Here is a 14,473-nt window from a genome sequence, read left to right as displayed (position 1 = left end):
GGGGGGGGGGGGGGGCTAACTTTGCGGAGCTTTGTACCGCAAATGTTAATAACCTAAATTCAGTTCAGATAATTCCTTGTTACAGCAACAGTTTATTGATTGGGTATTATCAATGTCCAGGACAGAATTAGTCTGTTTTTTTACTATGAATATAATGGACCTTAAAAGAATTAAATCCCGTCCAATGTGTGTGCCACACTGGTAAATATTACAGCAATAGTCAAGCATAATGATTCAGCTCATGCTTATGTAACGCACAGTCTAATGGTAGAAATCAACAATCCGGCATCAACTTTTTTCATATAATATAAAACATTTTGTTATCGATAATAATTTGTTAATGGATCATTTAGGGAAGAACAATTCTGAGGTTGTCTAACCGTTTTATTTAATAACAATCTTTTTTTACGGCGTGCCAAATAGAACTATCTGCTTTCTCTTGACATCTTGGGCGTGTCTTTCAAATCGCCGCTTTGCAGCTCGGTTTCCGCCAGAAGTACCGGTACTATTCCGCGAACTTCGTTTGCGAGACATACACGGTCTGCAGGAATATGCACCTTATAAGATTAACCGAAAGTCCTTACCAGTGTTCTCCTCGCGGTGAAACGTTAGAATTACTGCGGGAAGGCTAGGAGGCTGAAGCGAGGTGCTAGGACCTCTTCAGCAACTCACGAGTTTTTGGTTGGTCAGTCGGAGCAAGACTGACTGAATTTTCCCCGAATCTTCGGGTTTTTATACCCTCCGATTTAAAGTTGCCGCGCAATCATCCCTTTGGTGATAACACCGCAACAATTACATTTTTAAAATGAATTTGGCCAATGGGTCATGGAACTATTATATTAAGGGGCTATGCGCTTGCGCGAGTTGTTATGCAGGCAAGCTTCTTTAAAGCATATCCTCTACCGGATAACAATTTTAATATAACATATGGTATAATTATTGAAAAATGCAGATTTTTTTCTAAATGTTAACAAATACTTTTGCAAATACTCCGTAAAATTATGCTTATAACATTTAGCCTGTCGTGTATTGATTAGGGCTTATAAGCAGCATAAGAATTATATTTTCCGAGGAACTCTACAAAACTGGCGGTACTTATATTCATATACAGTGTTCATTATCACTTCTAGCTCATGCAACTTGTACAAATTAGGATGGTGGCTCAGTGGATAGAATGTCACACTCCTCAATTTGAGGATCCCGACAATTGCAGGTTAGAGTTCTATTCCTGGCAATACAAATAGTGTACACTAAATGCAAGTAATACGCGCACAGCTTTTTTAAAATTATGTTTCAAGTGTACGGTTATATGATTATATTAATTACATTTTCCAGGTATTTTAGTAAATAATAACAGTATAATTAAATTTTTATAGTTTTTTAAAAATGATTTTCACAGATAAGTAAAATTCACTTGTTGCAATAATATTTATCGCAAGAATACATTTACAGCTAAATGAAATAGATGATTGAATGTTATCCATATAATTACTGGTGAAAACTACACAAATCACTCATCTTGCTGGAATATTTGTAGACATTTTTTTTCGTTTATGTATAATTCATTGTTGAAATTATGAAGTCGGATACGATGTAAAATAATATTTATTGAAGAACAACAGACAGTTTATGTGTCCGTAGGGCTACTCCGATGTGTAAGAAGGAACATCTATTAAAACATGAGTGTTGTCATGGAGATTTAAAACAAAACAAGGCAGATACTGAAACTAGCATCGAGTAAATCAATTTGATTTCTAACATTCATTCACTGATTATAGGTATTGCGAATTGCATTCTTCTGGCTTCATTTATGATCATAACAAGTACTTTGTCATCTGTATTTTTTAGAATTAACTGATATATGTATGTGTAATTATAGTATAGTTTCTCATACAGCCGCATGATTAAAATTATCTATAATGTGGAGTTTTTTATACATGATTTTTTCTGAGAACTGGGTCAATATGCTTACTGGCGTTGACACTTTACTGCTAGATTAATATTTTTCTCCGTGTGGCACTTTATTTACCAAGGCTTGAATCCAGCTTGAGCTCAGATTTAATAACCAAGTTAGCTTGAGACTTGATATTCAAGCTTGGCTTAATATTCCGAGTTCAAATAAACTTGGATTAGGTGTGGATAAGCTTGACTGAAACTTGAACCATTAGTTTATTACTACCTAGATGCGTACAGGCTGCGAGGTCGAACCTTCCTGCGACCTTGTTGCGAAAAGTATCGGTTGTACACAAATTTTATGAGGAACACTAATAAACTACAACATTACTCTCAACACTATTGTTGCCGTAAGAACAGTAGCAAATAGTGTTATTTCACCAAACCATTTTTTTTTTAACGGAGGGGGAAGAGCGGCTCCCATAACTGGGAAAACAGAATCTTTAAAATCTCTAAATATAACTTCCGTGTACCTGTTCCATATTTATATGTGTTACCACTGAATAAGCAGGGGTTCAGAGAACTAGGGTTTAACCCATTAATGACGCAGATTTTGAAAATTGATCATTGCGCCAAATATTGTTAAGAGACTCGTTTATTATCATCTGAACTCATAATAAGCTTCAAATAATCCAATAAATAAGAAATATTAGTGAAAAACTCTGGTTTTTAAGACATTTTTTCGTTCCAGCCGTCATTTTGAAATGGAAAGTTATCACATGAATATCAAACAAATTTCCTGTTCACCTTCAACAATTTTGTGCGCTAATGGTTGAAGGATATTCCAGATTTTTTACCTATTTTAGTCCGAAAAGAAAAATTATAAACATTGAAAATGTACAATTTTTTCTCATTTCTTTATACAAAAGCCGCCATATTTAATTTTCTAATTAAAAATGCTCGATTCTAAGCCCGGATTCTGTTAGTGCACACTCGAAAACATAAGGAACACTGACCTTGATCCATTTACTCCTCTGTTACAGGCATGAAGTTTAGACTCAAAAACATATTGAACAAAATCAGCGATCTTCGTCATTAATGGGTTAATTTAATGCTATTTAACTTGTAAAGGTCCATAAATTATCATGATCTATGGCATATCAAACTTTGCAAAAATTATGTGAAAGCCTTCCAAAACTTAAAATCACATGGATGCATGGATGCAGTATGACATCGGGAACAAATTTCTCATTTTAAAAAATATACATTCACAATAGCAGTATATGGTCAATAAAGGCATTCGAATGAAAAATGGTTTCTACGAATATTACCTGAAATTGATATTACTTCGTTTAATTAATGGAAATATTGGGTATCTATTTTTATCCTGATAGAGGTCTGACTCGCTTTAATTGTTAAGGCTTTAATTCTTAAAGATTATTATTTGCCGAATTGGACATGCCAAAACAAGCATAATACGTATACGTAAATTATACAGGTTGTCCCACAACAGCTGTGAGAGCGTTAAGGGGTTGAAGGTGGAGGAAATAATGAATTCAAAGTTCCTTTTCCATTTTTTGATTCGACGCCTAATTATCGAGCTATTAACGATTTGTATGAACCAATCAGATGCACGCTTTGACCAGATGCCTGTCCGGCCATAGGATGAGTGAGCGCCCAACCGCTACTCCGTCCTTGAGCTTGGATGCTGTGTGACGCGTCCCACCACTGCCGGTTGTACTGCTACGATACCTTCGGTAAAATCAAACTATGGAGAAATTACGTTATTTGATCACATTTAATTAGTTTCTACGAACAATTACTTGCTAAAATGGAAAATATTTCAAACCGAAAGTTGCTTTCCATTTTATTATCCGATGGTTATTTACCAAGTTACGAATAAATGAAATCGAAAATTTAAAAATTAATTAGGCCATTCCCTAAGACTGATTGACAAATAATTTAACTGATAAAAATAAAAATAAAGATATTTATAAACTAATGCGGTTGGGTGAACGATTCTCGTGAAGAGAACTTACCAGGGTTTTTTCAAGGCCCCGATTAATATTCCCTAATTTTCTTAGGGGCCTCACGTGGAAGTCTCATAGAGTCCCTTAAAGGACGGTCACGCTTTTTTCTTCAGGGCCTTAGAAGGCTAACTGTTCAGGGCCTATACAGGATTCCACTACTATTCAATTGATTAATATAACCAATATGAAAGTTAATTATTAATTTCAGGACGTAATTTTCTCAAGGGGTAGTTATTTAGTAATATTAATAATATTATTTTAATAAAAAAAAAAAGGAAATCGTACATTTTCGTAATATGCTCTCCGAGACGTAACATTTGTGGGATCGAATCAAAGACCTGCGCGCGACCTACCTAAATTTTACTTAATTACCTAACTACAAGCACTATAACCACTAGACCAAACCGACTATTTGAATTTTTTATATTTAAATTCCACAATAATTCATCTAGGATAACACTTACCGAGATATCTGGTGGATTTGATTGAAACTCGGTACTCGGAGGTTTTTGAGGTTGAGGATTGTCAATTTGAACTCAAACAAAAAAATGTCTAAATGGCGAATCCAATATGGTAGATCAAAATGCAAAAAGTTATTTGATTTGCATGAAACTCAATAATCGGGGGTTTTAGAGACCGTTGATTTCGAATCTGAACTTAAAGTTCAGAAATTCAAAATAACGGATTCAATAAGGCTGACCAAAATATAAAATATGTCTTGATTTATTTAAACCTGTGTACTTAGAGGTTTCATATGTGTTATAGTTTTATCGTAGCTCTCATATGTGTTATTGTTTTATCGTACTTCGTAATTTTTCACGTACTTCTAGATCAGTCATTTGCATTATGTTTGCTATGCATTCAACACTAACAAATTACGCCTAATCGTTTCATATATTGAAAATTACGAATTACATTTTTCATACGCATAGCAGTTACTTTTGTACCTTTAAAACTCATGTTGGGATATTTATAATAGATAAGAATATATTTATTGCTCAGACGCACATTCTCCGGAAAAAGTCTCTTTTCCTATGCTCAATATGAGAATCATTATCATAAAATTCTCTCCGTGTAGAATTTCCTTATAAGGTCCCTAATAAGCAGTGATATGGAAATCCATATTATGATATCTACATTAAAGCCTGGTAGGGCCTTAAGTTATCTTAGGGCATCCTTAATAATTTTCCTCACGGGTTACCACATATGTCACAAAAGTAAATAATGACCCAAAAATCTAGGGCTAGGTTAGTTTATTTAATGTTTAATAGTTTAATACAAATTTTATTACATACTGTTAACCTTAAATTGTTATTAATATTTACATTTAATATTAAACTATGAAAATTTAAAATTAAATTCTTTTTTTTTTTTAGATACGAAAAGTTGTCATACTATGGAAACAACTATACAGACAGTACAATACAGGAAAGTCAAATGAAATTGCAATTAAGGTATTTGCAATGATAAGTGATTGTCTTACTAAAAACTGCAACAATTATCGTTTTGCGCTTAACATTCTTGATGCTGTAATGAGTACTATCAATTATGAATACTTGTTGAGTATGTTTACTACTTTTCCTCAGGAAAATTTCCTTGTTACATACTAAAATGTTCCAATCAATAAATTTATATAATTTCAGGGGAGGATGGAAGCCTAAATATTATTATATTGATGCGCGATGTATGCATTATTGTTTTGAATGAAAACAATGAACATGAAATTGAAATTGCATTGACAACACTGTCTCATTTACTTACTACTGTACACAGATATAATTCACAAAAAATAGTGTCATACCTGGAGGTTATAATGCCTGTTATTGATTTTATGTTTACTCTTTCTCCGACAGAAAATATCACAAAAGAGGTGAGAAAAATTTATATATATATACAGGGTGTTCCGAAATTACCTGACCAACGGGGTATGGCGGTATTCGGGAGGCACCACTGATCACGAAAATGACCTTCTTTTTCTCCGGAAGGTCATAGTTTTTAAATAGGAGCAGGTCAAAGTTGACTAATCAGAGGGGTACTGCATATTTCATTCCGATATTGGAGTACAGTGCACTGCGGCAGTGCCTAGTAACTTTAATGACGTCATAAGTTTCTCCCATTTTTTCACTGTAAGCGCCTGAGCTCTCATGGTCAGGTACTCCCAGTGGACCCCCACTCCCTACAATAATAGGTGGCAAAAATGGTGAAGTTCTGTTTAATTGACGGCGAAACAAACATTTTATATGAAGTATGTGTAACACCTGATGAATCAGTATGTGCACAAAATGGTAAGTGATAGCTTTTTGATCATCTTATTTTTCTCTCTTTTGTTTTGGTGCAAATAATCATATTTTTGGTATTGCCTCCCTTTGTTTTATTTGTGCAATTCACCAGTTACTGAAAAACGTTCCGATATTATTCCCAACCAGTTATAAACACTGGCGCTAACGAAAATGGAATGCTTCAACAGTATACTTCAATGACGTCACGTATTGCAGTGCTCACAGGGTATATCGGAACACGCCGGAACTCTGAGTTTTCTTCCCTCGCTTTTGTTTCTCGGTGGCTTCGGGCAGGATGACGTCAGTCGAAGACATGCCTATTGGAAACAAGAAACAAGCCACCGAGAAACAAAAGCGAGGGAAGAAAACTCAGAGTTCCGGCGTGTTCCGATATACCCTGTGAGCACTGCAATACGTGACGTCATTGAAGTATACTGTTGAAGCATTCCATTTTCGTTAGCGCCAGTGTTTATAACTGGTTGGGAATAATATCGGAACGTTTTTCAGTAACTGGTGAATTGCACAAATAAAACAAAGGGAGGCAATACCAAAAATATGATTATTTGCACCAAAACAAAAGAGAGAAAAATAAGATGATCAAAAAGCTATCACTTACCATTTTGTGCACATACTGATTCATCAGGTGTTACACATACTTCATATAAAATGTTTGTTTCGCCGTCAATTAAACAGAACTTCACCATTTTTGCCACCTATTATTGTAGGGAGTGGGGGTCCACTGGGAGTACCTGACCATGAGAGCTCAGGCGCTTACAGTGAAAAAATGGGAGAAACTTATGACGTCATTAAAGTTACTAGGCACTGCCGCAGTGCACTGTACTCCAATATCGGAATGAAATATGCAGTACTGGCAGCACTGCCAGTTTATATCGGAACACGCCGTTCGTAGGTGCCTACGTTTCACTTGACGCCTCGCTTTGATTGGTCAACTTTGACTTGCTCCTATTTAAAAACTATGACCTTCCGAAGAAAAGGAAGGTCATTTTCATGATTAGTGGTGTCTACCAAACACCGCCATATCTCGTTGGTCAGGTAATTTCGGAACACCCTGTATATATATATATATATAATCTTGACTTGAGTCTTCACTTGATTTCTGATCTTCTGAAAGCATGTCGTATCTTGAACCTTAATATGTCTAGAAGACGTCTTATGTCTTACTTTACGATATCTCATTGAAATCGAAATTAAGACGTCTTCATCAGAGTTTTAATCTGACGTTTTTCTGCCTACATTCAAATATTTGTTCAATTAGGTTAGATTAGATTGGAAATTATTATACATAATAATTTTCTCCAATTTGCTAGACTTTTATTCAGGCGCTAGCATGGAAGAATATTCAGAACCGGACCATGGTGTAGTTGTTACATTACATTAAGACACTTTTATTAAAGTGTGCTACCTAAAAGGACTACTTTGCTATACAGGGTGAATCAGGAATCGTGATCAGTAGAGATTACTTTGTTTTTAGCAGTCTGATCAAAAATGTTTTTATCAGCTTTTGCATGGTTTCAAGAGAGCTTTAACGTGATAGTGAAAAATTACTGGTCAACTCTTTTTTTAATGTTTTTTCAAGGTTACCTTTAATTTTTTGCAACTTTTACAACAAAATTATTTACCGATCTTACTCCATTAGATTACTTTTTGTGGGGTACATTAAAAGACAAAGTTTATGCAGATGCTCTAACAACACCGTAAGATATGCGACGAAGGATTGCGGATGCATGCTCAACCATCAGTGTAGAGGCCATAAAGAATGCAAAACAATCTTTTGTTCACCGTCTACGCTAGTGCATTGCAGCTCGCGGACACCATTTTGAACATCGCTACAATTAAAATTGGTAAATTTTGACTTGTCAACAATATTGGTTGCGTAATAACGGCGTAGCTGTGATTCTCCTTGTGATACAAAGTTTTTTAATTTTTTTTTCGAACCAGATGTAAAAAATGTCATGTCTTTACATGTGCCGAATTCGTCTTGAAATCCTCTAACAGACAGGCGTAAAAAAATTATATGTTCAGTTGCAAAAAATTCAAGGTAACCTTGAAAAAACATTAAAAAAAAGAGTTAACCAATAATTTTTCACTATCACGTTAAAGCTCTCTTGAAACCATGCGAAAGCTGATACAAACATTTTCGATCGGACTGCTAATAACAAAGTAATCTCTACTGATCACGATTCGTGATTCATCCTGTATAAGTTGGAGAGATAAACTTTAGATGCGAGTTGATTATTTCACGTCCTACCACCGAGACGATGTACACTGCGGGATATTAATGCCGTCCTTGAGTGGAGCTAGTAGTAAGCGTGAGTGGGGCGGCCGGCGGTGGCGACTGGTGACGAGCAAGTCAGGCCGACGCGTAGAGAGGGTAGCCTATTCCCCTCGCTCGGGACGCCATTTATGTCCCGAGTCCAGGCGTCTCCTATAAGAGTGTCTCACAGAATTTCAACATGAGTCCGCATAAGCCCCTCTCACTCGCAGTTAGTGGAGTCCCAGAGATAGCCTGCACTGCGTATAAGAGCGTCTCACTTGCGTCTAGCGCTAGTCGCCCATAAGACTCTCTCATTCGCTGCCAGCGGTGGCCTAGCGCGTATAAGAGTGTCTCACTGACTTCCAGCGCGAGTCGCCCATAAGACCCTCTCACTTGCTGCAGGCGCTGGCCTAGCGCGTATCAAAAGACCCGGTCGAGTCTCGCGCCAAGTATAGGCAACCTGCCGTATGGGGCACGGCCCGCCGAGACTCTTTACTTGAAGCATCTCTTGTACCTGTGTTTCGACTTAAATATCTTATGAACGGCTGTATGTGAGAAAAATTTATTGATACATTCACTGTAGGAATCAAGGGTTCCGAATTGATTACCACCAACTTCAATACGATTAGTGTACAGGATCAGGACGTATTCACATGGCGAGCGAGGTGATTTTATTTCAGGTCTGTCGTCGTCGTCGTCGTCTTCGCACGTCCATCGCCTTTTTTACACGACAGATGGCGCTGACTGGTTTGCCTTTGTGGCGGTCCGCACCGTCCCTGCAACGGTCTCGCTCGGCGGCAGCCGCAGACGCCACGGCGCTATAGTCAATTCTCGAACGAGAAACGTGGAAGAAGTTCCGTCTCTAGAAAAGCTAGTCATGGTTTAACGTCCGACGTCGGACGCCACAGCTCTAGTCCTAGGAGAACAACGTTCGCGCTCAGTGGTCTTCACTATCTTTGCATTCAAATACTACGCGCAATTTATAAAGTTCAAAGTTTATATCGTTTTATAATAAAGAAAATCTTGAAAAAAGCGCGCGTGCTCAGTCACCCCCACTTATCCATATCCGATTAAGGAACTAGCAACGACAATTTGGTGACCCCGATGTGATTGGTGTGGATAAGACGTGTGCGTTGAAAACAAAGGGACATAGGTCGCTAGCACGTTCAGGCATATCGCGGAACAATGACGATGCCACGTACGCCGGATCAGTCAAGACAAGGCCTGTTGGATATAGCCGGCGGGCGGGGCCCAGCGACGGTGAGGGTGAGCCTGAAGCAGCCAACGGCGACGATATACACGGACAAATCAGAGGTCAAAACGTGCCTTCGGACCAGCGTCAACCACGTGTCGAAGACGTTCATCCCGTAAAGTTACCGCCTCTTTGGGGAAACACGCCCGACTTGTGGTTCGCGCAAATCGAATCTACGTTCGAAAACCGACGAATTCGCAGCGACGATAAAAAATATAACCTCGTCGTCGAATCTCTTAACGCCGACTCGATTCGACATGTCTCCGATATCATCCGCAGACCGCCGGCCGCTGGAAAATACGAGGCCCTGAAGACCACGCTCGTCGACCGTCTCACTGACTCACGTGAACGTCAAATTCAACAATTTTTTAACAAGCTGCAACTGGCTGACATAAGGCCCTCGCAACTGTTGAGAGAAATGCGAGAACTCGGGGGTGAGGTTGTACACGATGACTTCCTACGGTCCAGGTTCATTCAGTGTATGCCGTCAGGGATTCGCGCTTTCTTGGTAGGTAGTTCGGATCTCACACTTACAAAATTGGCCGACACCGCAGACAGGCTCCTCCAGTCGTGTGGTAACTCTTTCGTCATGGCAGTGGATCGTCAACCACCTTGAGCAACGGCAAGCTCTTCCGACAGCTCAATCGCAGGTCATCTCACGCTGGTGGAAAAATCAATCGGGTGGATGTTAACCGTTATGAACAAACTCGTCACTAAGATGGATGACTTGCAGGTTGGAAATCCGCGCAACGACACCAACAACAACGGTAAAAACGATAGCACCGGTTGCAACCAGCGAAGGAGCCGATCCAGGTCCCACAGTAAGCAAAATCAGTACCACGATGGGATCTGCTACTACCATGCAAGGTACGGTGCGGATGCCAAACACTGTCTGCAACCATGCAAGTTCGGAAACAACTCGAAATCGGAAAACTAACTTCACCAACCCATGTGGAGACGGTTGGGAATGGTGACGAGAATAACTCTAAGGAAATACGTCTTCACATAAACGACAAGCACAATAATGTGACATTTTTTATCGATTCTGGCTCTGTAGTGACAGTCCTACCAGTCCGCTTGGCTGCAGGACAGCGAAAACTTTCCGCACTAAAATTGCACGCCGCGAATTCCACGGTAATCAGGACCTACGGAACACAGCTACTCGAACTGGACCTAGGATTGCGCCGTCCATTTCGCTGGCTCTTCATCATTGCCGAGGTACAAAGCCCTATCATAGGAGCCGATTTCCTAGGAAAATTTGGTCTGCTTATCGACATCCAGTATCGACAACTAATCGATTCTCTCACCGGACTAACGACAAAGAGCATACTCTTTACAACACCTGTGCACAGCATATCCACAATCAGCGAGCACAGTGAGTACGCAGAGTTGTTGAACAAATACATTAAAGTCACAATACCATCCGCAGTTACTGGGTCGGGAACTTCCGCCACTGTGGAACATCATATAAAAACCGGACCGCCAGTCGCTCAGAAGCCTCGAAGGCTTGGAGGCGAAAAGCTGGAAGTGCTCTGCAAAGAGCTACAATACCTGCTCGAGAAAGGGATGATCAGACCTTCGAAGAGTCCGTGGGCTAGACCAATCCATATCGCTAAAAAACCATCAGGAGACTGGTGATGCTGTGGAGATTTTCGGGCTCTCAATGCAAAAACGGTACCGGACCGGTATCCGACAGGGCACAGCCACGACTTCTTTCAACGACTATTAAAAAAAAAGATTTTTTCGACGCTCGACTTGACCCGTGCGTACCACCAGATTCCTCTGGCGCCGGACGACGTACAAAAAACTGCCATCACAACACCACTGGGCTAGTTCGAGTACCTGGTGATGCCATTCGGACTCCGCAACGCGTCGCAGACATTCCAAAGGTTCATCGACTCTATCTTCAGATATCTCGACTTCGTCATCGTATACATTGACGACATCCTGGTCGCCTCGGAATCACCTGCTGAACATATGGAGCATCTGAAAACAGTGTTAAATCGACTCAAAGAAAACAATCTAGTCATCAACGTGGACCAGTGTGTGCTGGGGAAAAACGAGCTTACCTTTCTCGACTACACAATCAACCAACATGGATACAAACCTCCGGTCAATCGCGTCGAGGCCATCCTACAATACCCTCGTCCGGGAACGATCGTCAAGCTGCGCCGATTTCTAGGGCTCGTAAATTATTACCGGTGGTGTGTACCGAGAGCGGCTGCTATCCAGGCCCCGCTGAACGAGTTCCTGAAGGATTCAAAAAAGAATGACAAGCGACCGGTACCCTGGACACCAGAGACTGAGGAAGCGTTGAACAGGTGCAAACAAAGTATCGCCGACGCTGCGTTAACGGCTTTCCTTTCTCCAAGTGCGCCGCTTCGACTAACGACGGATGCTTCCGACTTCCCAATGGGAGCTTCTATTGAACAATTAGACGGGGTCTGGAGACCCGTGGGATTTTTTTCCCGAAAACTATCAACAACTGAACGAAAGTACAGTACCTACGACAGGGAACTACTGGCCGTGTTTTCAGCAACGAAGTTCTTCCACCATATACTCGACGGCCGAAGCTTCGTTATCCGCACGGACCACAAACCTTTAGTCTACGCGTTCCATAGAAAATCGGAAAAGGCATCGGACAGACAATTACGCCAAACGGATTATATTGCTCAATTCAACACAGAGATCGTCTACCTCAAAGGAGACGAGAATGTGGTAGCTGATGCATTGTCACGGATCCAAGATATCAACCAAATCAACATGCCAAAGGTCTTATCGGCGAGGGAAATCGCAGACGCGCAGGAAGCCGACGACGAACTGCGATACCTGATCGAGGACGGGTCGCGCTGGCCGGAAGCTGTTCCCATGCAAAATATTACAGCGGACACGGTAGCATCCATGTTTTTCACTCACTGGATCTCCCGATTCGGCACACCACTCACGATAACGACGGACCAAGGCAGTCAATTTGAATCTGCGTTGTTCACGTCGTTGACCCATTTGGTTGGCGCTAAGAAAATACACACTACACCGTACCACCCAGCATCGAATGGGTTGATTGAACGCTGGCATCGCACCTTGAAATCGGCATTGATGTGCAACAGGCAAGTTCCGTGTCTCGAACTTCTACCCACTGTACTTCTCGGACTCCGGACCTGCTTCAAGGAAGATTTGGGAGCTTCGTGTGCCGAGATGTTGTATGGAACAACCATCAAAGTTCCCGGAGAATTCTTCATCAACATCGAAATGCCGGCAGATCCCAAGGTATTTGTTGAAATATTTCGAGAGCACATGAGGGGACTGAGACCAACACCGACCGCACACCACAATAAAGCTCGAATGTTCGTGTTAAAAGACCTTTACAACAGCTCACACGTCTACTTACAAAACGACGCGGTGAAACCTCCACTCGAACCGCCATTCGATGGACCCTACAAAATCATTTAAAAAAACTCGATGATAGGCGATTCGTCATCGACGTCAATGGCGTGAAAAAAACCATATCGGTCGAACGGTTGAAATCAGCCTATATCAAGAAAGACGACTCGATTCCCGACAACGAGGAGCCAGTCATACAACCGCATCAATGGGGGTCTTCCATAGACCCACCGAAGAAAACATATGGAAAGAAAGTCTCGTTTCCCTCATCTACGTCCTCAGCATAGACGAGGTCACTGGGAGGGGAGTCGATTTGGCGGTCCGCACCATCCCTGCAACAGTCTCGCTCGGCGGCCGCCGCAAACGTCACGGCGCTATAGTCAATTCTCGAACGAGAAAAGTGGAAGAAGTTCCGTCTCTAGAAAAGTTAGTCATGGTTCAACGTCCGACGCAGGACGCCACAGCTCTAGACCTAGGAGAACAACGTTCGCTCGCGCTCAGTGGTCTTCGCTATCTTTGCATTCAAATACTACGCGCAATTTATAAAGTTCAAAGTTTATATCGTTTTATAATAAAGAAAATCTTGAAAAAAGCGCGCGTGCTCAGTCACCCCCACTTATCCATATCCGATTAAGGAACTAGCAACGACACCTTCTTTACCTATTTGTACTCTGTATGGTGTTAGTAATTTACGAATACACAACACAATCAAATACACTTTATACGTGAAGCTACTGTTCATAACGAATTTCCCGTTAGTATAAGGGTGCTTTCACAACAGTATAGAATTATTCAGTTTTTAATAGCATTCATGTAGAGCGCGCGTGCATGGGTGTACGTATGTGTGTGCTTCGATATAGTTTCTCGTATTTTAGATCACAGCTTCTAGAGATATAGGATGTCCAGGTGTTCCGCTCCGTACTTTCCTGTATCTAGGTGCCGGGCGTGGAAATCCAGGGTGTCCAGGTGTTCCGCTGCGTAGTTTCCTACATCTAGGTGTAAGATGTGGAAGTCTAGGGTATCTAGGTGTTCCGCTCCGTAGTTTCCTGTGTCTAAGTGTCTGATGTGGAAGTCCAGGGTGTCCAGGTGTTCCGGTTCGTACTTTTCCGTATCTGGATGCCGGGCGTTGAAATCCAGGGTGTCCAGGTGTTCCGTTCCGTAGTTTCTTACATCTAGGTGTTGGGCGTGGAAGTCTAGGGTGTCTAGGTGTTCCTTTCCGTAGTTTTTTGTATCGAAATGTCGGATGTGGAAGTCCAGGGTGTCTAGGTGTTCCTTTCCGTAGTTTCTTGTATCTAGGTGTCGAATGTGGTAGTCCAGGGTGTCTAGGTGTTCCTTTCCGTAGTTTCTTGTATCTAGGTGTCGG

General features: G+C 40.9%; 1 protein-coding gene across 7 annotated transcripts in view; it reads left to right on the top strand.

Annotated features, from left to right (window-relative positions):
* The window catches only part of LOC107269103 (telomere-associated protein RIF1), a 50,580-nt gene that overhangs the window by 24,995 nt on the left and 11,112 nt on the right, over window positions 1-14,473 (top strand). For 5 of the 7 annotated variants that reach the window (XM_015742583.2, XM_015742582.2, XM_015742586.2 and 2 more), the window contains 2 exons: window positions 5,300-5,486; window positions 5,567-5,793. The exons of 1 other annotated variant lie outside the window; for it this stretch is intronic. In XM_015742583.2, coding sequence (XP_015598069.1) covers window positions 5,300-5,486; window positions 5,567-5,793 — 414 coding nt within the window. The remainder of the gene's footprint in view (window positions 1-5,299; window positions 5,487-5,566; window positions 5,794-14,473) is intronic. One more of the 7 variants, XM_025086358.1, reaches the window with a different exon arrangement.

Source organism: Cephus cinctus, unplaced genomic scaffold (genome assembly GCF_000341935.2).
Source record: "Cephus cinctus unplaced genomic scaffold, Ccin1 Ccin1_scaffold0604, whole genome shotgun sequence".
Lineage (NCBI taxonomy): Eukaryota > Metazoa > Arthropoda > Insecta > Hymenoptera > Cephidae > Cephus > Cephus cinctus.
The sequence above is the reverse complement of the archived record's forward strand: the minus strand, read 5'-3'. Positions and strand labels throughout refer to the sequence as shown.